This window comes from Halichoeres trimaculatus, unplaced genomic scaffold (genome assembly GCF_033239565.1).
Source record: "Halichoeres trimaculatus isolate MK-OKI-2021-1 unplaced genomic scaffold, fHalTri1.1 fHalTri1_scaffold_2, whole genome shotgun sequence".
Classification (NCBI taxonomy): domain Eukaryota; kingdom Metazoa; phylum Chordata; class Actinopteri; order Labriformes; family Labridae; genus Halichoeres; species Halichoeres trimaculatus.
Window position 1 is genome coordinate 5,071,793 of NW_027437180.1, and position 27,902 is coordinate 5,099,694.

The 27,902-nt window shown below is 40.7% G+C and overlaps 1 protein-coding gene across 1 annotated transcript; it reads right to left on the minus strand.

Moving 5' to 3' along the window:
* Positions 1–917: 917 nt before the first annotated feature.
* naa15b (N-alpha-acetyltransferase 15, NatA auxiliary subunit b) lies at positions 918–27,825 on the minus strand. The gene is made up of 20 exons (XM_074693606.1): positions 27,597–27,825; positions 19,120–19,204; positions 18,075–18,179; positions 15,460–15,617; positions 14,755–14,889; positions 13,514–13,667; positions 11,142–11,261; positions 10,950–11,045; positions 10,742–10,848; positions 10,451–10,523; positions 9,668–9,837; positions 9,422–9,574; positions 6,636–6,764; positions 6,325–6,538; positions 6,026–6,219; positions 5,814–5,922; positions 5,611–5,709; positions 5,337–5,480; positions 2,652–2,749; positions 918–2,554 (listed from the first exon to the last, which is right to left on the minus strand). Exons 1-20 carry the CDS (start codon positions 27,648–27,650, stop codon positions 2,357–2,359), a joined length of 2,595 nt encoding a protein of 864 aa, XP_074549707.1. The 5' UTR covers positions 27,651–27,825; the 3' UTR covers positions 918–2,356.
* Between the last annotated feature and the right edge of the window lie 77 nt (positions 27,826–27,902).

The following is a 27,902-nucleotide window of genomic DNA, read 5'->3' on the forward strand; positions in this document are numbered from 1 at the left end:
TTCTCAGTTTGAGTGTGTCTTGCTCTTTAGTTTCAGCCACTGTAAAGTGCCAACTAATGTCGTAAATGGCTTGCTGAGTCAGAGAAGGAGTTAAGCTTCACTCAGAAATGTGTTCAAGCAGGATGAGGAGCAACATTTTTCTGACACCGTTGGGATGACAGCTTTACTTCCTTTTTTGAGGAATAAAAACAAGTATCTAGTATCTATATATAACAAGTCCTGCTATGAAGTGGCATGGGAGCTTTTGTTTGAATTAAGTTAGTCACTACACCATTAACTCTCAAAATTTCAGAATAAACACTGGCCCAGGACTTCAATTTGTTGGAATTTTGGATTTATTTTTGAATAATTGAATGAAAAGAGGTTCAATGTTGTAGTAACAGCAGGAAGCATTGAGCAATTTTACATTATGTGACATTTTTTGTTGCTGTTTACTAAATGCATACTATAAATAAATGTATGGCAGTAGTTGCCGAAGTGGTGGGCAGGAAATACCCCCCAAAATAAAACAAACTCTGCTGATTAAAGTAAAAGTAATAAAAATTAAGGTTGAATTTTCTATAGAAGGATGCAAACATTAATGTTTTATCTAGTTCCACATTTTTTTTTTAATGTTGCCACAAGACCCTTGAGGTGGACTAAGGCAGGAGAACGACGGTATTAGTTGAGGCAGATTTATCTAAGAAAGAACAATATGTGTATGTATGTATGTCACATAGCTAATCTAGTTTTCAACAGATCAGCTGATCTTCATGTTTGTTTTCATCAGTTTTTGCTTTGGTCTATATCTGTATTTTCACAATAGGCATTGTCAGTCTTTGGCGCTGCTATTTTCGGGGTCAGGAGCTGTAAAGTTTAGAACCTGGGGCCAGAGGGGAAGGAGGTTTTTCATTTAATAGCAGCTTATCATACAGATGGACACAAGTCAGGTGTTTTCTTTGCTTTAGTTTTAATACAAAAATCCAGAGATATCTTACATCGCCATCTCAGATTTCATCTTTCACATTAGAACCCAAATTAGAGGAAGAAGGGGAAGAAAAGAGGATGATTGAGAAAAAAGGGGGACAGCGAAATTAAAAATGACAAAATCTCAGTTCTTATCAGTTTACCCTCCTTTGGATATTTTCACTTACAATTAAAAGCTCTGGAGCCTGACCTTTGACCTCTAGAGGAGCCGTTTTGAGTCACAGAGACGAGCCCTCTGAACTCCTGCGGGCTTCTCCCTTCGTTCTGTTAGACTCACAGTCACATGCAGATTAAATCATTGCTCCCAGAAACATCAGGTAAAACACAAACCTTGCCAGCAGACTCAGAGTCACCACTTCACTTCACTTCGAAATCATCATTAGCGAGAGTTTTACAGATCCACTTTGGACAGAGGAGTTTCTATGGTATTGCTTAGATCCGTCCAACATTCTCAGAACTAAGTAGAACCGTTGAGAAAAGCAGAGTATTTTTGAAATGGAGCACAACACACAACCTTTACAGTTAAAAACTTGTGCTACACTGTGCTCCGTTGTTACAGAGGAGGATAACGTATTCCCAAAGTAATCTGGGAGCTGTGAGGGAAGCACAGTTTGATTCAAAAGAAACTGTTAACGTGAGGTGGCTGTCTTCACACTGTTCGGCCTCTTCGTCACACTCCGACCGCACTGCCACACGCTGATCTGTGTTTCGTTAGAGCTCCACCAGGTGAGGGTGCACCTGTGGTTACTGGGTGTCCTCAGGGTCTGCTTCTGGGTCCTCTGTGACTCTTCCTGCTCGGCTTCCTACAGATCTGTGGCAGATCAGATCCACTCAGCGCAGTCTCCAGGTCCCTCGGGACAGCTGTGTCCTATTTTCATTTAAATTAGCATTTTAGGATTATGGAAAAACAGGATGAGACAGGCGTGTGTCAGAGCAGCATCCAGTCAAACTCAGTTGCTGGTTGCCGTCACCTTTATTGAACATATTCCAGGAAAGTCTGTCAAAGTCCGTCAGTCTGTCAAAGTTTCTCCCGACAGTTTGCCAATAACTACCGTTTATTTCATATTCAGCATAATCGTCAGCTCTATTTAGAAAAGTTAAATGGCCATCCGGTTATCGTCCTCTTTGCCCCCCCCTCTTTCCCACAAATATACACGACTGCATACATGCTCTCAGCAAACACTCTCACACGCACAAACACACAGTCCTGATTTTCACCATGAGGGAGAGAGCCAAGCCATGCCAGGTCAGACCCGATTAAGCTGAGCCAAAGAACGAAACACCCGCTTTCGCTTCCCATGACTGGCTCTACAAAATGGCTGCCAGGCGCACCACAAGGCTTCATGCTCGGCCCCATTCCTTTTTCTCATCCGCTGTTGTTCTGTCCTGCTCACATCTCATTGGCTATCTCCTCCGTTTCCAAGGAAACATCTCCATTGGCTATCTTGGTGTTCTCTTCGTATCCAGGGGGCGCGAAAGCTAGTGTGTAGGGGTAAAGCTTGTGACACTCAGCGCGGTACGACTCTGTGCGGTCCTTACAATCACCCAGAGCGCCGCTCCGAAGACACTCCAGGACCTCTGTGCAGATCTGAGGAGGGAAGACAAACGATGAAGATTTAAAGTTGAATCAAAGCCAGAGGTTTTATTCACTACTTCTAACATCTCATTACTCGCTGAATGCAAACCTGTATGGTTCTGTTGTTGAGTGACTCATCTAGTGCCGTTGCCAGTTCCACTGCTTTAGTTTCTGTTGATGAATCCAGATACACCATCATCTTAGCAGCTGAAAGAGAGCAGAAAGGAGCAGCCGTGAGTTTTATGAAAACCGGTGCTTGTGACATGTGAAGCTCAGAACTTTGGAAAAACAAAGGTCACTGTGTTTGAGGTTGTTTTTGAGAGTTAGGAAAAGACCGATTTTAAAATTAAAAGTTAAAACCAGCATCAACAGCTTAAACAATATGATGCATGATGTTGAGTTGTCTGCAGAGGACTTCCAGCGACCACAAACAAGCTGTTATAAAAGGAAACAAGTTATGTTCCCAGTCGGTAGGACTACTATGAGATATCTAAGGAACAAAAGATTGACAAGTGGATCGATAAAGTAACCCTTTTCTCTTTTTTTTTGTACATTTTCTGGTAAAACACCTTTTTTATCGCTAATCTAGGGGAAAAAAATGACAAAACTGTGACCTCTGCCCCCTGCTGTGCATACAAGTTTACGTTAGTGTTATAAGTCAGCTGTTACAGTCTGTTATCTTTACAAAACACTAAATTCAAACTGTATTTCACCAGTTGAAATAGCCACAGAGCTAACAGTCATATCCCCAGGGTAGGCCTGTCACGATAATCAATAAATCGATTAACCAAACAATAAATAAAAACGTCCTCTGTAAGTTTGCCAGCCTGAAACTGACACGTGCATGCATGTTTGTTTTCCTACTCTCTTTCGACCAAAGAGGCTGAATGAGAAGATGGCTCACTACGTCTATCTTTCCTAACATCGGGGTGCACAGGTTCTATAACGGATTTAGCGGATTTATAGCGGAGTGAGCATCTGTCAAAAATGCGATCTTTGGGGTGAAGACGGGGCTACTCGCGCGTACACACGGAGAGAGCTGAAGCGAGCGTCCTGAGGGGTAAGGAGGAAAAACACGCTAATATGAGTGATGGCACCAAAGATACGGTTCTTAAGCCGCCTGCCACAGTCCCAGTGAGGGAATATTTGTTTTTTATCAGAATGAACAAAGTGTCAGCTCATGAACACCAACGAGCTGATATGTCGCATTTGTTTGAAAATAGTGGCGACGAAGAAGAAGAAGGGGAGGTGCAGCAGAGCCTTGTTCTTTGATAATCCGCTCTTACTGAGGCTTTTGGTCTGCAAAGTAAATAGAAATAAAAGCGCCAAATGGTGGGCGCTCAAAGACAGCTACATTGCCAAAGAAATGCAGCCCTTCAATACGGTTGAAAGCCAGAAATGTTCAAAATGTTCGACAGACAGTACGGATTGACTGGGAAAAAGTACGTTACAAACAATTCAGGAACTGTATAAACTCCCTTTTATTTAGGCTATAGTTTTTATTGTTGTTTTTTATTTTTTTGGAGTTTTGTTTTTTCTTTAGAGACAGGGTCTATGTTTTATTGTTTTTGATTAGTATTAATTTCATTGACATGTATTTTTTTCTAAAAGAGAGTCCATTGAATTTTTATTGTATTTTTTTCTCTTTCTTGTTTGTTAAATTTATTATATTTTTTGTTTAATTTATTTTATTTAAAAGATCCTGACCTTTTAATTACAGTTAAATACTCTTAAGAAATTAAAGTTTCTTGTTTTTGATATGGTGTACTCACTTTATTATCCCATTTATCATCATTACATCAATGAAAAAATGAAAAAAAAAAATCAAAATAATATTGACAATAATATCGTTTATCGGCAATAATATTTTGGAAAATTATCGTCTAGCAGAATTTGTTATCATGACAGGCCTACTCCAGGGTTTTTGGATGCTTCATTATTTTAACTTTTAGCCAACATTTAGTGTCTCCATCTTCAGCATGGTCTATTAACTTTTTTTCACCATTTTTTTAAGAACACAAGAAAGTAGAGCTTCAGTAAGAAGGAAAAGAGGGATCTCATTGCCACCTAGTGTTCTGTAGGTATAACTGCAGCACTCAGACACACCAGCTACCAAGTATGAATGCTCACAACAGATGAAGCCTCTAACCAAACTACAGCATGAACAAAGCTGTCCAAATTTAAGACTCTTCATACCACAAACTCAGCCATCTCCCTCTTTAACCCCAACACAGTCTCAGCAGAGCTCTGTCTTACTTTACAACAAACCAACATATTAAGAGGGACCAGACCTAAAGTCAAGAGGTTTGAGATTTTAAGATTTATGAATCGACACAAACTTTTATAAAGGAGATATAAAAATAACCAGTGTTGACCGAGGTGCCGGCAACGTGCATGAAGAGAGGTTTACGCCAAGGTGAGAAAGCATGGGAATCCCTTGGTCACATGACTCTGACTGTCCTGGGGTTTGGCTCTGTGCCCTGTCCTACCAAAGGAGCTAACATGATCAGGTGAGTCTGGTGTTTGAGAAATTTACTTTCTTTATTTCCTGTTTCAGTCCAAATATCAACATGTCTAATGTTTTGTGTTCAGTGATTCTCTTTTTCACCAACAGTCAGGTGAGCAGAATCCACCAGTTTTGGTTTCCTAAGAGTTTGTTTTGGTTGCCCAGTCAGGCGTTTTTCAGGCTTCAGAAAAAAGCCTGAAAAGGGTGAAAGCAGTCCCATCAACACAGCACGGGACTTTACAGAAGGATGAAGAGGAGAGTGTGTGTGTGTGTGACAGAGAGACCTACCAGCCAGTCGGTGTGGTATGGAGTTCGAGTGCTTGGTGAGGTAGGCCTGGTTGAAGCTTTTAGCGTTACTGTCGCCGAACAGACGGGTGATCTCCTGCTTCAGCACCGTCCTGACCACCTCGGGCAGCTCCTTGCTCTCTGAGACTGTCAGAAGAAGAGAGGGATGAGTGATGGTGAAGATATAAACCCAGATGGAAGTTTGAAAACCATCTAGAAAAAGCTGGAGAGTGAGAAGCATGTTTGCTGGTGAAAAATATGCTGCTTGCCGTCATACCTCCTTTAAAGAAGCGAACTAAACACTGGTGTAACCATGGGTTGTCTGGGTCAATGGCCAGCGCTCTCTTCACTGACTGGAGCATCAACAGGTATTTTTCTAAAAAAGAAAAGATAAAACTCAACAACACAGCGATAAAACAAAAGAAAACACTGTGATACTTGTGAAGTAAACAACAGAAGCATTAAGAGAAGTTTGCTGACCTTTCCTGAAGTAGATCTCAAAGGCCAGTAGGTGTGTGTCTATTTTGTCCTTGACCAGATGTTTGAGAGGCATCAAGAACTTGACAGCTTCTTCCAGTGGATTTTCTACCTGTAAACAGGACGTGACAGACGATGAAGGGGTGCAAACAACAAGACAGTCAACATCACCTCCATCGATCCTTTGGATGTTTCACACGGACAGTTTCTCTCACCTTGACCAGTTTATCGGGGATGAGCTCCTCTTTGGGCCCTCCGATCTCCTCATCATCATCCTCCTTTTTCTTCTTCTGGTTTTTAAGCTGCTTCTCCTTCTCTGCGTTCTTCTTCTCTTCCTCTAGCTGAGCCTTTTTCAGCGCCCTCCGCTGCTTATTCCTCATCTTCTTCAGCTCTTTGTCCGAGAGGTTTGCTTAAGGGGAAACAGCACGGTGTTAAAAAAGGGCAAAATGTACTCATCCAATGTCATCTGAAATAAGTCACTAAGACTATATCATAAAGCTCTCCTTGGCCTCACCAGTGTCAGCCTGAAGCTCCTTGCTGTCATCTGCCAGGGGATTGTCGTGGAGGCTCAGGTAGATCTGGATGGCCGTGACGGCAGCCTTGTAGTAGAAGGGATGCATCCGCAGTACGTCCTCCAGCTTTAGCAGGTCCACGTAAGAGCGCAGCGTCATCTTCCTCATGCAGTATGTGTGGAAATCAAACTGGTCGTCTGTGATCTCAACAAAATGCTAAAGGTAACGAGAAAAAAAAAAAGAATATGTCGGACCAAAACAATCAAAGCTTTCAGTCACATGTGGAACAAAATGTGTGTTTCCTCTAATTTACCCTCTCGATTTCATGGCACTTCTTCAGGGCCTCCCCAAACTTGTTCATGCTCTTGTACGCCAGAGCACACTCTGTCTGGAACCACATGCACTGCATCTCGTTGAGGTTCTCCACTGCTGACGCCCCCTCCTGGACATAAACACACAAACAGTCAGGTGTCTCACTTTGACAGGTAGCTCTGTCATAATTAACAACAAAGCTGGGCTCTTCTGCACAGCTACTGTCATGACTCAGTAAAAACCCTGCTAACACAAATATTTATTTTCCCAACTATCGCAAATCAAACCAACTGATAGAACAAATGAAACAAGATAAATACTGATGTTTGAATTGTCATGATGAAAATAAAACCAGCTGAGGTGTTCACATATTGACTGAATGTGACATTTAGGAACTATTATTATTCTTTAACTTTGTTCTTCATCTGAGGAGCATTTCTGTCTCGCTGTGAAACCATAACTAATAAAGCACCCGACAGCTCAGATTTTACTCATAGACAATAAAGCACTGTGGCTGGACAAGTGTTTTAACTGCTGTCACTGCTTGCTGATGCTCACTGTAAAGGACAGCGGGCTGAAATTAGTTTAGTAGCTGATTCACATTATCAGCTCAACATTAACTAGTTAACTGATTGTAAACCTAAGCTGGCGATACTGTTGTGAAAGGCAAGGGGTTGACTTCAAAGTCTTGGGAGGATTGAAACGCAGAGCACAGGTCGCAGAATGATGACACCTCTACTAATCCAGGGTGTCTTAAAGCAGCATAGCTTAAATCTTTGATGTTAAAATGCATAACCAACTGGATCAATAAAACTTTTTACCCCAATAAAAACTAACATGTAATTTCTACCATTTTTTCACCAATACCAAAGAAGGGGTGTTGGGCTTTTTGTAGGCTGTATACTGTCCTTCTTGGACCCCTTCAGTACCTTCCCATGATGAAAATCTCATCCGGTTTCTCACACTGGTGTTTAAGAGAACTCTATCATCACTCATTTCAGCCTCTGTCAGAAACATTCTGTTTCAGCTGATGTTTCTTTAAAGGATAAGTTCGTTTTATACAGCTTTTACATTGTTTATAGAATGAATTAGAACAAAATACTCACCCAGAAGGTTTTCCTGATCCAAGCAGTGCTTCGGGAGATATTTAGATCTAAAATCGTGCAGCGGACGTCCGTATAAATGGATCCATCGGGGCAGAGAGAGCGCCGCTCCTAAAACTGCATTAATCGTCCAAAAACTCGTGTTTTTCACCAATATTTCATCATGGTCCGCTCCGGGTTACTCCTCTGCTGCAGTCAGACAGCGCTGTGTGGCTGTAATGACGAAGACTTTGTTTACGTTTGCCACTCAAAGAAAGGAGTCAGCTCTCCAGAGAGTACTGCACATGTACGGGGGGGGGCAAACGTAAACAAAGTCTTCGTCAGTTCAGAGGTCAGTACAGCCACACAGCGCTGTCTGGAGTGACACAGACTGCAGCAAAGGACTAACCTGGAGCGGACCATGATGGAATATTGGTGAAAAACATGAGTTTTTGGACGATTAATGCAGTTTTAGGAGCGGCGCTGTCTATGCCCCGATGGATCCCATTATACGGACGTCCGCTGCACAATTTTGGATCTAAATATCTCCTGAAGCGCTGCTTGGATCAGGAAAGCCTTCTGGGTGAGTATTTTGTTCTACTTCATTCTATAAACAATGTAAAAGCTGTATAAACCGAACTTATCCTTTAAGGCTCCCTGCTCCACAAACCCCCTTCCCTCTGATTGGCTAGCCCTCTGAAAGCTTGTCAGAGGAAGTCCTATAGGTGGACCTTGGTGTTTCAGGCCTGCTCTTCAACATGCCATGAGCCAGTTAGGAGATCCTTGTGTGATGACCTCATCATTTCAGCAAGATCTCATGAAGATCTGGTGCCGTTTTCAGAATGGACTGTTTTGAGCGGACTGATTCAGGAGTTTATAAGACATATTAATATTTAAGTTGAAACATCTGCAACTTTAATCTGACCCTTTGCATTTTACTTTATCTAAATGTTAAAATACTGGAAAGCAGAATACCCCCTCTTTAAACAAGCTGTAGAGGGTTCAGTGGTTGTCTTGGTAACTACAGGAGCTGAATGAGTGCTGTGGGGTTTGAGGATTCTATGTGAAGAGGGTGTAGATTTAGTCAGCTACCACCTGATGTTGGATTGCACGTGAGGAGACAAGTTTGATGGGTGTCTGCGTAAAGCAATAATGAACTCCTGTGTGTAATGTCCCATGACTGGGCTTGTTCAGATTTGCCCGTGGTGTGAATTCATTTTCTGCTCCTCTTCCAATAAAGGCGCCAACAGACCACTGTAGATGTACAACACGACAGATCCCTTTGCTCAATTTCAGTTTTTAGACTGACCTAAGTAATTACTTAGAATCATCTTTCAGTACGTGTTAGTAGCTTGAGTGACAGCAAAAATATCTGCATATCCTCTTGAATAATCAATATCATTTTTGTGTTTTGACTTACTCATCGTTTGTCTTTATGTGGATGTTAATAAAGAAATATGAGAGCAGGACATGGAGGTTTCCTGTCATTATTGATGTTAACTACTAAATCATTTATAAATGCCAAGAATAGCGTTCACTGTTAGTGCAGGGTAAAGCTGTGTTTTCTGATCTCTAGGTTGTTCAAGTCCTTCATGACTTCACTCAGGAGGTTATAACCAGACCCATAAGTTTGTCTTCATGTTTTCAAACTTGTCCCCTCACTCGTCAGCTGTCAGTCTGTCCTTGTGCGCTCAGTTTTTCTCACCCGCGTGAACTTGGAGCACATTTCCTCCGCCTCCTTTATCATGCCAGCCTTCAGCATGTACTTGGCACACTTGGAGTTGATAAATCTGTCAGCTGTGTCCAGAGCCTGGGCCTCATCCATCCACTGAGCAGCCTCCTTGATGTTCCCAGCATGCTGTGGGAGGATAAAGGTCATTAAAGAGACGTGAAAACAGGACGGGAGACGCTCTGTTGCTCAGTGAACACACAAACAAATGTCATGTGTTACCTTATAAATCTTGGCTTTGATGAGGAAGAGTTCGATGAGTGTCGGCGTGCTCTCGATGGCTGCGTTGATGTATTCTAGTGACAGTGTCTGCTGGTCGATCATGTCGTAGTGCTGCGCCAGGAAGTACTGCACCCAGAGCAACGTGGTCGGAGGTTCTTCTTTACCATCATCTGCCACAGCGCAGAGAGACTGTGTTAGTTTCTGTTCAGGGTTTAAACCTAACGCTGTAACAGCTACATTTATCAAACAAAAACAACAGGTCAGGTTTGTCAGAACTTCAGCAGAGGAAACTCTGTGGTCTCTGTTGCTTGGTATTTTGAGAAGAAATACACAATCATGTTTCAGCAGGCTTTGGTCTAAGCAAACAAAATAAATGTACTTTCCCATAAACAGATAACCAACCATCCAAGAAATATTTAAAAATTCAACAAACATCTAAAGATTGTTTTCTTTTCTCTAAAGGACAGGTCAGCGAACTTTAAGGGTGAAGCATGACAAATCCTCCAGTCATGGAGAGATGACCCTGCCATCTCCCTGTCATTTAAAGCAGATCCTTAGAAACAGTGTGCAGGAGTATTTATAGCATTTACATGTAACAGCCTCTGCCATAACCATCAGTAACCTGGAGTGTCAGCAAACAAAGCAGGACTGAAGCAGGACTGAAGGATTACGAGGATTAGGGATGTCAGCTTTTAAAGCCATCCATTATGCTTGACTGTACTCAACAGAGTTGATTAAAAACATCATTTTCTTCATCAATGTGATGTAAAAAGTTCTCCTCACCGTTCTGGTTGAACATTCGACAACCCTTTAATGAGGTTTCAAAGCCCACCACCAACTCCTCGATTATTGCCACCTGCGAAGAGAAAGAGGACACGGAACATCACTTTGCTGCTGATGTGAGGTACGTGTGGATACTGCAGATTAATTTTAATCTTTTACACCAGAGGCTCTCACTCAGATTGACCTCGCTTCCTACTGTGTATTGTTCGAGGTGGTTTAAATGAGGGGGAAGTGACATCACGATACAGATTTAGAGCAGTCCTCTGACATGTTTAGCCGCAGTGCAGTCACCTTTTCTTTGTCGTTGTAGAGTGATTTGAGGGTTGTGAAGACAGGCGGACAGCCTTTGCTGAAGTTCATCCTTAAATACCTGTCCAGACACTCCCTGAACTTCTCCCCTGTGCAGAGATGGAGAATATGATAAATATACCCCACCTGAGTGGGAATACAAAAGTGAAAAAAACACAATTTTTTCAGTTGGAAGGAGAAGAAAACTCACCAGAAAGGAAAGTGAGAGGCAGCCGGCGAGGAACCAGTCCTCTTGGAAACTTCTCCCAGGCGTCCTCATAGATCTTGTGTCTTTCCTCCACGCTGCCTGGAGAAGAAAATGACAAAAACATGAAGTATTGCTTATTTCAGAATGGGGATTATTATAACCAGTCAGATATGATAATAAACCAAAGTGTCATACTTGGTTTGAGGGCCTTTTCTAAGCCGTGGTAGTAGGACCAGTTTTCTGGGTTCCTCTCCTGCAGACGGCGGTACACCTCTGTCGCTTCCTCCAGACGCTCCAACTTTAACAGTAACTCTCCTGTGGAAACACAGAAGAGCTACGAAGTCAAAAGATGCTCCTCTTGACCACAAACGTATGGTTTAAAGATAGATACAAGGAAAACAAAGACACAGGCTTTGATTTGTAGAAATAGTAATTTGACTTTTTGGAAAGCAAAGCTATTTAAAAACAACCACTCATCCAACGACTGACTCAGAGACTCAGAGCAGCATAAAGAGGACACGGTGCTGTCTTAACTATTCCTAAGCTTCAAGACTCTGACATCTCAGACTTTCTTCACTCACTCTGGCTAAACTGTACATGAAAGCTGGCAACTTGGAGCAACCAGAAAGAGAAAGCTGGATTTTGAAAAAGTCTATATGATAAGTGCCTTCAGGCAGCTCATGTAGAGAGGCTGTTTTCCTCATTGGTACGGCTGCTGGTTCAGCTCACAGCCCAGACTACCATATTTTCCGCACTATAAGGCGCACCTAAAAGCCTTCAGTTTTCTCAAAGGCCAACAGTGCGCCTTATAATCCCATGCGCCTTATATATGGATTAAGGCGGAGTGGTGTTACTCCGCGGAGTGGTGTTACTCCGCGGAGTAACACCACTCCGCTGCGTCATAGTGTTCCCTCTCCATGTCGTGCCTTAGAACGGTCTAACGCACGCTTTCGAGTAGTTTAATGCGCTTATACCTTGGTCCCACAAACTGTAAACTTTAAAAGAAATAATGAATAATTGCTGTAAACTTGCTAAATGTGCTCAAATATAGGAACTAGTCCCAGTTTGAGTCTGCACTGATGCGTAAAACTCTCTTAGAATAGTATTTAGTTCAGCAGCTGACAAATTCAACTCAGCATCTTTTCCTTTTGACATTCTCTTAAAACTGTAACAGCCCACTTTGTAACTTTTTTTGTGTTCTCTTCATCTTTTTCGTTTTCAATCTTGTTGAGCTCTTCTAATGTTACCTGCTTGTAACGTTGCCTAGCTTGTTCTGTTTTTGTTTCCTCTTCTTCCCATTCATCGTATGTTTTGTTTGGTCCAAAAATGTTGAAAGTGACTTCAAAATTCATATTTTAGGGCTCCTGTTGAAATGTGTGACACGTTGCTATGGTAACGCGCACAGCAGAGTGATACAATGGTGATTTAACTTGCCGAACTAACTGTCAACTGGCGTGCATTAGACCAATCTAAAGCATGCCAGTTGACATTGGAATTCTCACTGACCATGGTATAATATTGATTAATCATGGCTGCTGTAGTCAGGGGGCATCGCCAAAGTAACAGTGGTAAGACCTGGTAAAAAGGAATTCTGGTAAGTGCTAACGTTAGCTCACAGGCTGGCCTGGGCTTCTTCTCTTGTTTATTGTCAGAGCAATACAGCGCCCCCCAAAGCTCTGGCATTTGAACTGATCTCTGAAAACGGCTTTTGTGGACGGCACAAACAGCTTCGTCTTTACAGCGCACTTTTTTTGAAAACGGCACAGAAAATTGTCGGATAGGAAAATGTGCGGCACCGTGTGGATGTAGCCTGAGTTTGACTGACTTATTGACTGTTTTGTTGACATTCCCTTTAGTGCAGCTCCATCCAGTGGATGCATAACGCAACCCCAGCCACTACTATAGCTTCTACTCTATGCGCCTTACAATGCGGTGAGCCCTATATATGAAAACAGTTTTCAAATAGGCCATTCATTGAAGGTGCGGCTTATACTCCGAAGTGCCTTATAGTGCGGTATTTACTGCACCTAATATGCTCAATACATGTCTGTCACTGTTCAGCTGTACAACAACTCTGCCCCTTCTCCCACACACATTACCACCCATTTCAGAAGACATGGCTGTTTACTGAAGTACAGATACACAATTAATCTGCGTGTAACTTAATATGTTCAGGGAGAAATTTGGAAAACACAGTTTTCAGATTCAGAATCAAAGGATAAAACTGAAAGGAGGGTTCCTAAATTTTTAAACATCCTATTTTTTTCTAATGAAAGTAAAATTGTTACCGAGAGCAGTTATGAAATTGTTCCCTCACAGTCAGCTCTGTTCAGGATACCAGTGACTTTACCTTCAAATACATTGGGATGAAGTTTAAAAGTACAAGAACTCTACATTCATAGTTTTCTTTATCTACATAAAGGAATAACACAAGAGTTTTCGACACAATTCACTCTACAAATTGAGGTTTGACTCTTGAGAATGGAAATCTTTTAAATATTTAACAATTTAGTGAGTTGATGGAGGTTTTTTGCAGGTTTTAACAGAAGTGGAGGACTCGGACTCACCTCGTGTTTCCTCCACGGCCAGTTTGTCACAGATCTGCTTCTCATAGTTAGACAGATGCTCCAGTGCCTCCTTGTACAGACCTGCCTCCCTCAGCACCTGGTTCTGGTACAGCAGCAGCTCACTGTATTCATAGTCCACTTTGTCTGGAGACGTCTGAAAGAACAGAAAGAAGCTGGTGAAATCAACACTTTCTACAAGGAACAACAAAAACTGCTGCATACGTTTAATAATCTCTGCATCATGTTAGCTGTTTATGTGCAGTTGCCTAGTCACGCTAACTTGTTGTATTACACAGATGGCACAAAGACAGGAAGCAGACTGGTCTTATCAGGAGCGAGCAAACGAGAGGAGGAGTGAGCTCTATTGTGATACGAACATTTTAAAACACACACATATCAAACCGCCTGTTAAAGAGGAAGTGTGTGTGGCCTTAAAGTATAAACTGTGATTACGTTGCATCACTCAGCCGGCTTCTATGTGACAAGAAATGTGAGCAGCCTTCCATCAGCGCAGTGTGATGCATCAAAGTTCAACATACTCAACTCTTATTTTTAGCTCTTTGTTGCATCTAGGGCTGAACAATTAATCAAATTTAAACCAACATCGCAATGTAACCTAGAGCAATTTTCAAATCGCAGAGTCTGCAATTTATAAAAATAAAATTTAAAAAAAGTTTTATGTGCACAAACCTGGAGGGGAAATAGTAATTTGTGCTCCTTCTTTCTTAAAACCAGCAAAAGTCAAAATGTTGTTTTTTCAAAAATATTACATGTCTACAAGGCTTGAAGTTAAATCAATAAATTTTCTTCTGTGATTGTGATGGTTAAATAAAGATACATTATTCTTATCAATTCATGCTTCAGTCTATTTCATTTCATCACAACATGTAAGCCTGGCCTTCATACTAAAGAATGATATAGAATGATTTTATTAATTGCTTTTAGTAAATAATGCAAAAGACAACCCCCCCCCCCCCCAAAAAAAAATAATAAAAAAATAAAAATAAATAAATAAATAAAAATGAAAATAAATAAATAAAATTGCATGCTAACTCGCAATCGCAATATGGTAAAAAAAAAAAATCGCAATTAGATTATTTTCCAAAATTGTTCAGCCATAGTTGCATCCCTGTCTGTGTTTGAGCCTGATACTGTTTCTTAACTATTGTTTGTTTGGTGCAATGTGTAATTCATTTATGTAACGTCATCAAACTGGGAGTAGAAACTGGTTCAGCTCTCACCTGTTGTGTTTTCCTGAACTCTTCGATGATTTTCGCAGCCATCTCGTAGTCCTCCAGGAGGTGATAGGCAATGGCATAACCGATCCAGGAGGCTCGCTGTGCTGGACGCAGCTGTAACAGCTGGTACCGTGTCTCCTGAGAACAGAGTTAAAATATTCAATTAATTGACTTGGAATAGCAGAGTCTGAACTTCGCCATCTCTTTCCTCTGCATGCTGAGCCTTTAATTCTGATCCACAGAACTCCTCAGGTGATGTGTGGTGAGGTAGAATAATGCAACAGCATCATAAAGTAGAAGGACAGAAATTTGGCTGAATTATCAGCCGTACCTCTTTTATCCACATTTTGATTCTTTCAAACAGAACTGTGTCTCCTTTTCTTACTACTCAATAAATACAAGTCAGAGCTGTGTTCTTAGAGAGCTGTTCTGCATTGTGAAGACTGGCTCCTGCTATGCCCAGTCATCTCCAAACTGATGCCAAACTAGATCCTCACCCCAGCAGAGAAGTGGAGGCGTGTTTCACCAAAAATATTTCAGCATACGTCTTTGACTATGACTTGGATTTTGACTTCAGAGTGTCCTGTATCACAGCTGACCCTGTGCCCTGACCACAAGGTTACAGGATCACTGAAAATGGATTTTAAACAAATAATCATCCACAGAGTATCTAAAATATCCACCTATAGTCCTCCTGTCAGCACTCACCCTGTAGCCCTCCAGGTCCCTCATCTGGATTTGCAGCAGGGACAGGTCTCTGAGGATCTGCAGGTTGTCTTTGTCCCACTTCAGAGCATTGCGGTAACACTTGATGGCCTCATCATATTTCTTATCAGAGCGCTGCAAGAGGCCATAAACATGCCAGCCTGGGACACAGAGTCAAGGAACCAAAAGAAAAAAAGTTTCCTCCACAAAATTTTTAAAGAAACACAGGCTATGATGGAAAACTTTTCACTTATTCTTTCAAATTAACTTAAAACTTCCTGAAAGTTCTTTGTGTACCAAATTAAGCAAGGCAGGACAAGAAATCCCCAACTGCTTTGACAGTATTATGAAGGAAGGGAAGAAGAATTAAAGGTCCCATATTATGCAAAAATCCCTTTATTAAGTCTTTTAGTGAAATTTGTGGGTCTTTGGCTTTCCTACCAGCCCACAAAATGTGATATTTAATGACAAAACCTGCACTTAGTAGTGCTTGTGAATGTAAAATCCTGACCTAAAACGAGCTGTATGGAATTTCTGGGGTTTGCTGACGTCAGGGATTCCCTTTCTTGACCAATCAGGAGCAAGTCTGACCTGATTGGTCCACAGAAATACCCCCGAACCCCCTCCCTGCATCTGGAGAGAAATCTCTCCAGATGTTTTTGGCTGTAAACGGCCATATGGCTCCATGCTCAAGTTTCCCATCTCGGAAGAAGACAAGTCTAAGACTAAGTGGCTAGAGTTCATTTATCTAGGAAATGTTCCAGCTACACTCAGTAAAACTGTGCATGTGTGTGCTAGTCACTTTACGGCAGACTGCTTTTCCAACTTTGGACAGTACAAGAGGGCTAGTGAATAGACTGGTCCTGAATCCAGGCGCATTACCAACCATCCACCAACAAACCCCGGACCCTGGAAATGTGAGTATTTTAAATGCTGTGTGCTGTGGAGCAGATGTAAGAGCTTTTCCTCAGTATCCCCCCTGTCTCTGTGTTAGCTTCAGGATGCTAACTTTAGCTGCGGTTAGCCCAGGGGTAGGTAAACTTTTAGATTCGTTGGCCACAATGGGTTCTAAAATTTGACAAAGGGGCCAGACCAGGAGCAGATGGATGGAGTGCTTTGGTAACTATCAGGGTATCTTTGTTCACTCCATATCCGTTTTAGAATCCAAAATCGGAAAACAGATAACGACTTGTTATTCAATTTTTCGTTTTCAAATCCAAAATCAGAAAACAAATAACGGTCTATTTTTCGATGTTTTGATTTTGTTTTGACATTAAAATTAGAATATGAGAGAATGGAATTATAATGGGATTTTTAATCCGTGTATGGTTCGTTCTTTCGTTATTCTGTTTCAAAACAAAATAAAAAAAAAGGAAAAACTGACTTGTTTTTTCGTTTTTCTTTTTTTTTTTTTTTTGTGGCAAAGTGACGGCTAATATTATAGTCTTTAAAAACCGTCACAGTTTCTTGGCATATGAGGCAAACAGTAGATGATCGTGTTCATTGAATAAATATTTAGTTGTCCACTCCTTATTGAACACTCGACATTTTTTGTCCACTTTCCTTTTCTTAGGTCTGTTCATCTTTACAGAAGGGCTGATGGGTCAGAGGGTAAAGTGCAGACGTGGAGTAATAGGCCTACGCATCACCTCAACAAAGCCAATGTATCTACAGTGCGCCATCTAGTGAGAAAACATCAGAGTCGCAGGAAAAATAAAACATTAACAAGGTTTACTCATTTTATTTTTTTAAGTTAGGTGGGCCGGATTAAAATGTTTAAAGGGCTGCATGTGGCCCCCGGGCCGTAGTTTGCCCATGCCTGGTGTAGCCTGTTGTTTTAGCCTGTAGTGTTACGGTAAACGAGCTTCGCTGTTTTCTAAACATTGTGCACTCAGAGCTCGTGGCACCGCTCTCAGTGACGCAGAAGAGCGGGGCGGTATCAGCGGTGGCTCATTTACATATGAAGACCACGCCCACTAAATCAGAGCGTTCTGAACAGAGGGGCTATGAGAGAAACAATGCTGCTGTGCTTGATTTATTGGCTTTTTGGACCAAAACATGTTACTACCATTTCATGAAGACATCAATGATCCATGTTAAACTGCAGAAAATGGAACCTTTAGAATAAGTACTTAATCTAACCCTTGCTCCTGCTCTCTGTAAATTGTCACATCTGGTCCTGTAGCATTAGACTGTCATTACAAAGCAGGACCCTCTCATCTGCAGTGAGTAACTCAGTCTTTGAATGGAAGGTATTAGTTGTTCCACCTTTGATAATCCTTCAGAAATAGTCACAAAGCAGAAATCGAAGGAGGTTGTGGTGATGTGTAGCTACAGAGTCTAGTGTAACATCACAGAGTGTGTGTGTTGATGTGGAGCTCCTGCACTTGTACTTTTGTATTACTATAATTAAATGCATTATCAAACACTTGGACACAAATATGTCAGTGCTTACAAACTGACTCTTCTACAGCCTCATATGTTTTGATGGCAGGGGCTCTTCACAGCTTTGTTGTAGAGATGCAATAAATCCTTACCCAACCAAACTACCTGAAAGTGTAACGTGCAAGCAGCCGACCATGCAGCAAACCTTCATTTACAAACATCATTAAGGATACAGACGTGGCTCCTTAGGTCGTTGCGCAGGCCTCTCCTCACCAGGTCGTAGGCCTCCTCCTTCTTCCCCAGACAGTTCAGGGTCAGACCCTTCATGGCCAGTGTCTCTGGAGGACGACAACAGCAGACACTCAAGTCATTTTCAGACATGCACTTTAACCCTGAGTTAACTGGTCACACATTAATCCCCTCACAGCATAATTAACCCAATTAGAAGGGGCTTAAAACGTCCCTTGAATTAGGATTTCATAATCGGGTATCAAAAAACATTCCCCTGATAAACACAAGTGAACGATCGGTGGCCGCTGTGTGAGTTTGTGGTGTTGGCTGTGTCAAAAATAAATGTCGAATCATACGTTCAATTTTTTCAGCTGATGTAGAGCTATATTAAAAATAGAAAGCTAAGTAGTTTAAGTAGCAGTGATGGCTCTGTAGTGTGCCCCCTACAGGTGTCCTTCATTAAGACACAAAGTGCAAGTATGCTTACAACTACACTCAAGCCTGACTTTGACACTGAAAACGGAAAGGGTAGTGGTGTGATACTGAGTGATGATATGAGAACTTTATTTATGAGGAAATCTTAAAAGTTTCAGATTAGAGTCTAAACACGTACTCTTCTTATTCTTACAGCACACTTATTGCTGTGTGCAACCCAACAACAATAACAAAAAGCGTAAACCTGCAGCCTGTTACTGATTTGTTCCATAGAAGCTTTTTACAACCAGGCAGCAAAACTAGACAGAACACCAGCTGCGTGATATAAACATCAACACCCTCAGCCTTCTGGCTCTCTGGGAATTCTCTGGAAGATTCTCTGCTGCATCCTTACGTCAGCTCGCCCCAGCTTTACTCTGAAATGATACAGAACCAGGTGGCCTGTAGGACATTTTCAGGGTAACATTTGAGTGTCAGCTGGATCGTTTTGGAACACTTTCCTGAACTGTGTGTTTGTGTGAAAGCCGTGTAGAGTTATAGGAAATGCTGCGTGTGACAGGAGGACATTTGCATGAGAGTGATCCTCTGTACACCCAGACATCTGCTGCTTACCTCCATGTTCTGCAAACTTTGGGTTGGACAGGATTTGTTTGCAGAACTTGAGTCCATTTCTGTACTGTTTGTGTTCGTAACATCGCTGTCAAAGAAGAGAGAAGAGAGGAAGTCATTAGAGAGGAAGATGATGAGGTTAGAGCACTGACACAGACGCTAAATGTACTGCGGTGGAAAAGGTCTGCAGAACAACACGTTTAAGCTGGACAGGTCTAATAAACATAAAGCCAGGCAGGCAGGGTCACCCTGGACTACTGCATCTGGACTAAGCCACAGAATCACTTTTTAACAGTCAATCTTTACTTTAAGCACAGACTATTCCTACAGCACTCTGAGGATATTACAGCAGGCTGTTGATGGGCGAGGTTACAGCAGACTGTTTGACCATAGATGCTACAGTTCGATATGCAAAGACATGGTCAGAGGTTTTGTACATATCCAAAGGCCACCACACCTTCAGAGTTAACAGTTCAGTTGTTGAGGGGAGAGCAGGCCTAAATCCTGACTAGGGCTGGGTAGGCCTGTCACGATAACCAATAAATCAATGAACCGAACGATAAATAAAAACGTCCTCGGTAAGTTTGCCAGCCTTGATAAACTGACACGTGCATGCATGTTTGTTTTCCTCCTCTCTTTCCACCAAAGAGGCTGAATGAAAAGATGGCTCACTATCATCTTTCCTAACATCGGGGTGCATAGGTTCTATAACGGATTTAGCGGATTTATAGCAGAGTGAGCATCTGTCAAAAATGCGATCTTTGGGGTGAAGACGGGCTGCTCGCGCGTACACACGGAGAGAGCTGAAGCGAGCGCCTGCCACAGTCCCAGTGTGGGAATATTTTGTTTTTTATCAGAATGAACAAAGTGTGAGCTCATGAACACCAACGAGCTGATGTGTCGCATTTGTTTGAAAATAGTGGCGACGAAGAAGAAGAAGGGAGGTGCAGTGGAGCCTTGTTCTTTGACAATCCGCTCTTACTGAGGCTTTTGGTCGGCAAAGTAAATAGAAATAAAAGCGCCAAATGGTGGACGCTCAAAGACAGCTACATTACCAAAGAAATGCAGCCCTTCAATACGGTTGAAAGCCAGAAATGTTCAAAATGTTTGACAGACAGTGCGGATTGACTGGGAAAAAGTACATGTTACAAACAATTCAGGAACTGGAGAAACTCCCTTTTATTTAGGCTATAGTTTTTATTGTTGTTTTTTATTTCTTTGGAGTTTTGTTTTTCCTTTAGAGACAGGGTCTGTGTTTTATTGTTTTTGATTAGTATTAATTATTTTCATTGACATGTATTTTTTTCTAAAAGAGAGTCCATTTTATTTTCATTGTATCTTTTTTTCTCTTTCTTGTTTGTTAAGTTTATTATATTTTTTGTTTAATTTATTTTATTTAAAAGATCCTGACCTTTTAATTACAGTTAAATACTCTTAAGAAATTAAAGTTTCTAGCTTTTGATATGGTCTACTCACTTTATTATCCCATTTATCATAATTACATAAATGAAAAAATGGAAAAAAAAAAAATCAAAATAATATTGACAATAATATTGTTTATCGGCAATAATATTTTGGAAAATTATCGTCCAGCCATATTTGTTATCGTGACAGGCCTAGGTTCGATAAATCACTCTGTGAGTGCCAAATGATTATTTGTATCCCCACCTCCCAGATATGATTGGCTAATTATGTCTGTCAAAACATGAACAAATGAATTCTGTCAAAACTCTATCCACCATGTCTCATATTTCTATGGAGGAAAATTTATTCTGCAATATATATATATTCATGGTTTTATCAACCAGGCCTAGCTATGACCTTTAGTATTACTATAGTTGTAACTATGGTTTGTTTTTACTAACTGGAGAAAGTCTAAATCTTTAGTTTGAGAACGAGGCTTTGAAATTAAAATCTAGAAAGACACACCACAAAACCCAACCAAACAGTCAAAACTTTACATTAACTTCCATGGAGGATATAATCTCATTTTTTGTTGTAATTGAAGATTGTTGTGCAATACAACCCATATTAACCATTAAAACAATTCTTATTAACAGTTGCTCTAATGATAAAAAGGTATTTACTGCTAGAAACACAAAGTGTGAACCCACTTTCAAGGAACTACCCACTTTTTGGCCTGGAGTTAAATTTAGGTATGCAGTTGCACAATCAACTCTAAACCCCCTTCCTTTTTAAGCTGATCACTGACTGTCAGGGGAGATGGTGAGTGTGTGTGTGTGTGTGTGTGTGTGTGTGTGTGTGTGTGTGTGTGAGTGTGTGTGAGTGAGAGTGAGAGTGAGACAGGAAGAGTCAAGCTGGCAGATGGCACTGCGTTGTCCCACTGCTGGCTCCACTAATGGTGAAACAAAGATGACGTCAACAACACATAAGAATGCCAAGGTCGGTTATGAAATTTCAAGAAGCTGCCGGCTGAACTCAGCGGAGGATTACACCATCAGCACAAACTTGGAGATGGAGCAGAGGAGAGGCAGGCTCAGGTGCGGCTCCATCTATACGCTGAACTCTGACTGACCCGCATGAAGGACAATGTGACACAAAAATGTGCTTACTGGCACGAGGCAGTGGCATGTCTGTGGAGCGTCTCTCTGTTCAGGGGTGTGAGGGGTTTTGAGAGAGTGAGGGTTAAACCTCCATCATTGTGACGCCAGTTCTTTTTAACACACTCTGACACGAAACACAGACCATGCTTTCAGCAACATGAAAAATATGATGCATGCTCCCGTTAAACAGAGGCTTGTAAACACACACACACAGAACAGCAAGAGTAAATTTAGCAACATTTACACCACCAGCTGTGCTTATCCAGCATGTTCTCCACCTCAACCCCAAAAATAACTTGGCCCCCTGAGATACACAGAGTGTGTGTGTGTGTGTGTGTGTGTGTGTGTGTGTGTGTGTGTGTGTGTGTGTGTGTGTGTGTGTGTGTGTGTGTGTGTGTCAGAGCGCTGGCCAAGCTGCAGGGCTCACTCCAAGGAGTGCATGTGTTGGGTTTCAGGAGAACATCTCAAGGCGTGTTATGAAGCACTGATGCCGCAGGAGCATCATGCTGAGAGGACGGCGAGGCAGAGAAAGTGATTGTGGAGACAGCTCAGAAGACTCCCAGATGTGAAGAGCAGTTAAAGATGGAGATAAGGTTAGAGTACAAACACAACACTGAATTGCAGGGTTTTAACGTTCCTGTTCAGTATCAGGAATACTTGACATATCATTTGACAATAAAATTAAATAGTTCATGTGACTAGCATCTCATCTTCAAAATGAATTTTTCCTCTCGTTTTACCAGCCCCTGCTTGTAACATATAAAACCAGACAATGTCCGTAGGGCACCTGAAAGATTTCTGCTGCTTTTGGCTCGTAACAGAAAAAAAAAATCTTAATAACATCTAAATAACTTTGGAAAGCACTAACCCATATGCCAGTAGACCATATGCAGGACTTTGAGATTAAAGACTGGAGAATACAGACGTCTGCAGCGTCAAACAGTTCTAGGAGGAACTTTTACCAAAAAGTGAAACAAAAACGAGGTAACCTGCAAACTCTCTTGGTAAAACCAGATTATATTCTAAGAACACATCATATTTGACTAATCCACAATAACTTTGCACAATAAATAAAATAATTCATCCATCTCTTTGTGTCTACAGGGGGAGACCTGTTTGAAAAATCTCTGAACAGTGGTTCTTCTGCCTGAAATGCTATCCTGATGAAATATATTTCTAATTTCAAATTATTTAATCCAGATTATTTTTTTAAATTAGTTTCTGCTAAGTTAAAAAAATACATTATATATATATATATATATATATATATATATATATATATACATATATATATATATATATATATATATATATATATATATATATATATATATATATATATATATATATATAAATAATAATAATATCGTAATAAATAAAATAAAAAATAAATAATAATATAATCAAATAATAAGATATAATGTTATTACTAAATAATAACATAATAACAAAAAAACAACACAAAAATACATACTCATACCAAGTTTATTAAAACTTGGTATGAGATTAAAAAATAAGACAAAAATAAAAAAGTGCATAAAATTGATTAACAAAAAAACTGAGCCAACACTGAAACTTGGGTACAGAACACTGAGTAAAAATGTCTCAATGGATTTTATGAGCACAAAGCAAAGTTTTAAAATGTAATGTCATGCCTGTTTTTGTCTCACGGTGAGAGAAAAGTTCTAAACGTCTCATAAAGTTAGCTGTTTCCTCTGCAGCTGGTTTACCCAGAGCAAGAAAAAGGCTCATTCCTCCACACATTTGACTGCAGCAAGGAACCTCTCTTAAAACAACCGAAGATAATCCAAAGCCAAATATTTACAAGGTAGCAGTTAGTTTGGCCCTTGACTGCTCAGGAATTTCTATACAGTGACCTCAAGATCAGTTCCTGCGTGTTTGGTAAGTGGCGAGCAGCAGCAGCAGCAGGACCAACAGGTTCCTCTCTCTTTAGGCTGTTAGGGAGCTGCAGAAGCTCCACAGATGAACTGGATGACCAAAAGCCTCCACTAATGTTTGGTTTGTTGGATAACAAGGATGAGCGATGGGTTATGGACCAATGAAAGAACAGCAAGTGTTTCTGTGTTATCAGATCAATGTGAACAACATGTTAATTCAACCATCAAAGTGAAATAAAATGATACTAGTAGTGTCCCATGTCTAAAGAGATCAACAGCTTGTTTCAGGATTGTATCAAATATCGTTATTGTAACAAAATTTTACACCTTTGAATTCTTCATTTCAAAAACGTTCCTCAGTCAAAGCCTCTCCTGGAGCGTGTTGAACAGTATAATAAGCAAAAAGGGGGCTCTATGTAGTTGCGGGCATGTTACCACAGGTATCAGCAAAATTAAATACCCAGAAGTCTAGTTTAAAGTATTTCGTGTCTCTGGCGAATTGTCACATACCAATTACTCACACATAGCCATTAATGCTCCTCTGATTTCTGTCACACAACTCTGAAAACAGGCAGAAATCATACACTCTCTGTTTCTACGCCTGAAAAGTTTGAGTTTTGACTTTCTCTGTGTGTCTGCAAATGTGTTGATCCAGCTCAAAGAGGATTTAGAAATCATTTTGTTGAAGGCAAGTCACTGTTTTCCAAATTCAAATGTAAAAAACAATCAATCAATGAAAATATGTGTATTTTTTAAGTAGTGGGGGGACTTGATTTAAAAAATTAATCAAATTAATTATGCCATTTGTAATTAATTAATCGTAATTAATTGCATTTTAATCACATCAATATTCAACATCGGAAGCAACACTTTTCAATTCAAACAGATTTTGGTAGAAGACTAAATCATTGAATATTCTCACACGCAAGTTTAAACAACAAAAACCTGTTTATTTTGTTCAGAAGATGTTTTTTTTTGTGGACACATTACATCACAGTACATTCATCAGCCGTTATGTGGTAAATAGTGCTGTCAGGAGATTAAAAAAATAATCTTATTATTCACGGGATTTGTAATTAATTGATCTAATTAATCACATTTTAATCTTATATCTGCTTAAGGTCCCCACATAAAGAATTTGAATTCTAAGGCATTACAAAATCATAGTGCATGACTAATGAGTGAATGAATTTAATCAAATGAATACACAAAAAAGAGAAGATATGTAAATCCTTTTTTTTTTTCAACTGGTCAATACTAATTAAAATGTCTGTTTCCTGCCATTAACAATCGATTACTTTTTACTGCGTCTATAAAAGTAAATTTTATTTTTCAGCGGAGGGAGGCGGGGTCTAGTGGAGCTTGTCAATCAAAATCCTGCTCATAAACTACTGTGGGTGAGAGCGGTGCGCTCTTTAGATGAGAGCTCAGCATGGATATGAGGAGAAGATGTGAGATGACAGAGACACAGAGAGACGCTGCAGGTCAGAAAAGTTCAGGCAGCTCATGCTCCAACTGAGGATGTGTTGCTGTAGCTCAGAGAGAAAGAGCGGCGCCATCGTGAGAAAAGACGACGAAGATCATGGAGAGGAGCAAAGGATGGAGCGCCCGAGATGAACGAGATCAAAAAAGTTTGATTTGTCTGTTTTTTGGACCAAAAACAGGAAGAGAGACATAAAAGAAGAGAGTCCACTCTTCTTAAGTAACTTTGGTGTTTACATGGTCAGAGAAAACAAGATTATTTGGGTCTTACAAGATCATTCAAGATGCTCTGAAAATGGCCGGTAGCTAATAAGTTAATCTTGCGTTGATTTTTATAACGTGTTAATGTGCGGTGTAATTAATTAATCTAATTAACGCCCTATTTTTAAGTTGATGGTGCAAGGTTAAAGTCAAGGTTGGGCTCTAGAAAAGTGTTTCCCATCACCCTAAAAGAACAAAATGGAAACTCATCAAACTCCAGTACCATGCAGGAGTTGGAGAGCTGCCAACTTATAATAATGCATTTGGGCACTCAGTCTGGGGAAGCAAAAGTAAAAGCGGGGTGTGGTCCAGAACTAACTAAAGCCAGCAAATGGCTCCATATCTCAGATCATATCCACACTGCAGAAACATTGCTCAATCATAGACGTTTAATTCTAAATGCCCTCATCTACACTTTATTTTCCACCAGTCAAAACAGCTTTCAGTCTTCTTCTTTGCAAAAAGTCCGTTCAGACAAAATTATTGTCTAGCTTTGAACAAACAAATGCTTTTAAATTCTTATCTATGAACACAGGAGTCAAGCACTTCTGGTGAAGTTCCAGATGTAAACACAACAGGAGTGGAGTGTAAAATAACACCGAGCTAAATGTTGGGAACATTATTTTTAGCCCAACATTTGTTTCCTGCATCTCTGTATAGTATAAAATCAACCACAGGTAAAACTTACAGGGATTTTATTGTTATTCTGACAGTAAAGTAAATATATGCAAAGAAATTTCCTGACCCACGCCTCCAATTCAACATCATCCTAAATTATTAAACCTCTGAGATTTTTGTTTGATCTTAATGAGAGCTCATCCTGCCTGAAAATGGCCAGTAATAAAAGTTGAGCCAAACTTTGAAATCTAAGGAAAGCTAGATGTTAGTGTTGAGATTACACACACACACAATGCTGGTCCAAAATATTCAACAATGCAGTTTGACAGCAATCCAGAAGAAAACAATATCCCTCTAAGGTATTCAGCAAATACAACCCCAAACTTTGTGAATCAGGTGCAGGTCACAGGCCTGTTTTCCTGCCAGGCATAGAGTAACTACATGCCAGCCCTTTGCCAATGTGCAAATAAACATCCAACAACTCCCAGCAGAGCCCCTGACCTTCCAAACAATGGTGTTTATCTGAAAGACTCACTGACTATTAAGTGGTGGCTGACCAGTTTACACGTTGTTCCTGGAAAGTGTGTGCTCACACGTCCATGCAAAAGTGTTTAACAACACACAATAACAAGCATGGAAGGAAACACGACTAGTTGATCAGGCAGTACACTATTCACATTTCAGATATCTACAACAATATCTACTTACCCTGTCCCACCCTCACCACTTTACATTTACAGCTGATATGCCATCCCCTTTACCAATATTAAACTGTGTTCAGTATGAGGTTTAACACTGATGCTAAAGCAGAACTCAAACATTGCAGAGGCTTGTATGCAAGAATGGGTGGGAGCTAGCAGCCGAAGCACGACAGGCCTGAAGCCGCCGCAGATTTGCTGACACAGTCACACCGGTCTCCATTATTTTCGCTTACTTTTTCACATGCACTGCCTCTTATAACTGCTCTTTCAGATGCAGGTGACTGAAATGTGCGCTGATTTGTGTCTCACGCTATTAATAAGACACTGACATTTACCTAAAGTCTGCCAAACCATGACACCTTACGTTCAACGGCTAACGTTAGCCGATTAGCTACCGTCAGTTAGTGCACCGAACTCGCATGGCAGTTCAGCATGACACGCGTTTGACGTAAACTAGGCACACATTTGCAGTAATTGTATTAGGACAATGACAACCACATGTCAAAACATTTATGTAAACACCTCAAGGGGCCAACTTATAGGCATACACCTCCGTTACATCGGCTAGCAAGTTAGCCATCGTGGACGCGAGCTTCAAACTGTCGGTTGTTATGCTTTACAGAGGTGAGGAGGCCTTTGGAAACTAATCTACACTCTCATTATTTGAACCTTTTATAACGGAGTCAAAACTATTCCACGTTTTTAATAATCATCTATAGATATGCCAGGATTACAGCAGAGACATGTACAACCATTTTGCTTTACATTAGAGTGACAGCGCAGGTCAGGGCCGGGCTAGCTCATTCAATGATGCCATTTTGCTATCAATCTGATGCTAATGCTAATAGCCGGAGAGCTACACTGACACATTCAGCTGTGCAGATCTTACTTTAAACGAGTCACTACTCCGCGTGGGTCGCAGTTAGTGACAAACGGACTTTAAAAAGTTAACTCACCAAAATCCTCTTAAAGAGGGCGTTCTCTTTCGGTGGTAAAGTAACTGTCGGCATTGTTGCAGTTGAGATCAGTTTCCCTTCGACCTCAGCACATGTAGCTAAAGTTAGCCCAGGTAGTCTAGACAAGCAGAGCTGAGTGATTGGCCTGGCTCGGCTCTGCTCGATTGCTCCGTTTTCTCTCCTCACGCGCTTCTTCCTCCTCACGTGGTGACGGAAGCTCCGACACCTTTCAAAATGGCGGCGGTTAGATTTATTTATTTATTTTATTTATTTATTTATCTATTGATAAATGTACAAAGCAAACCG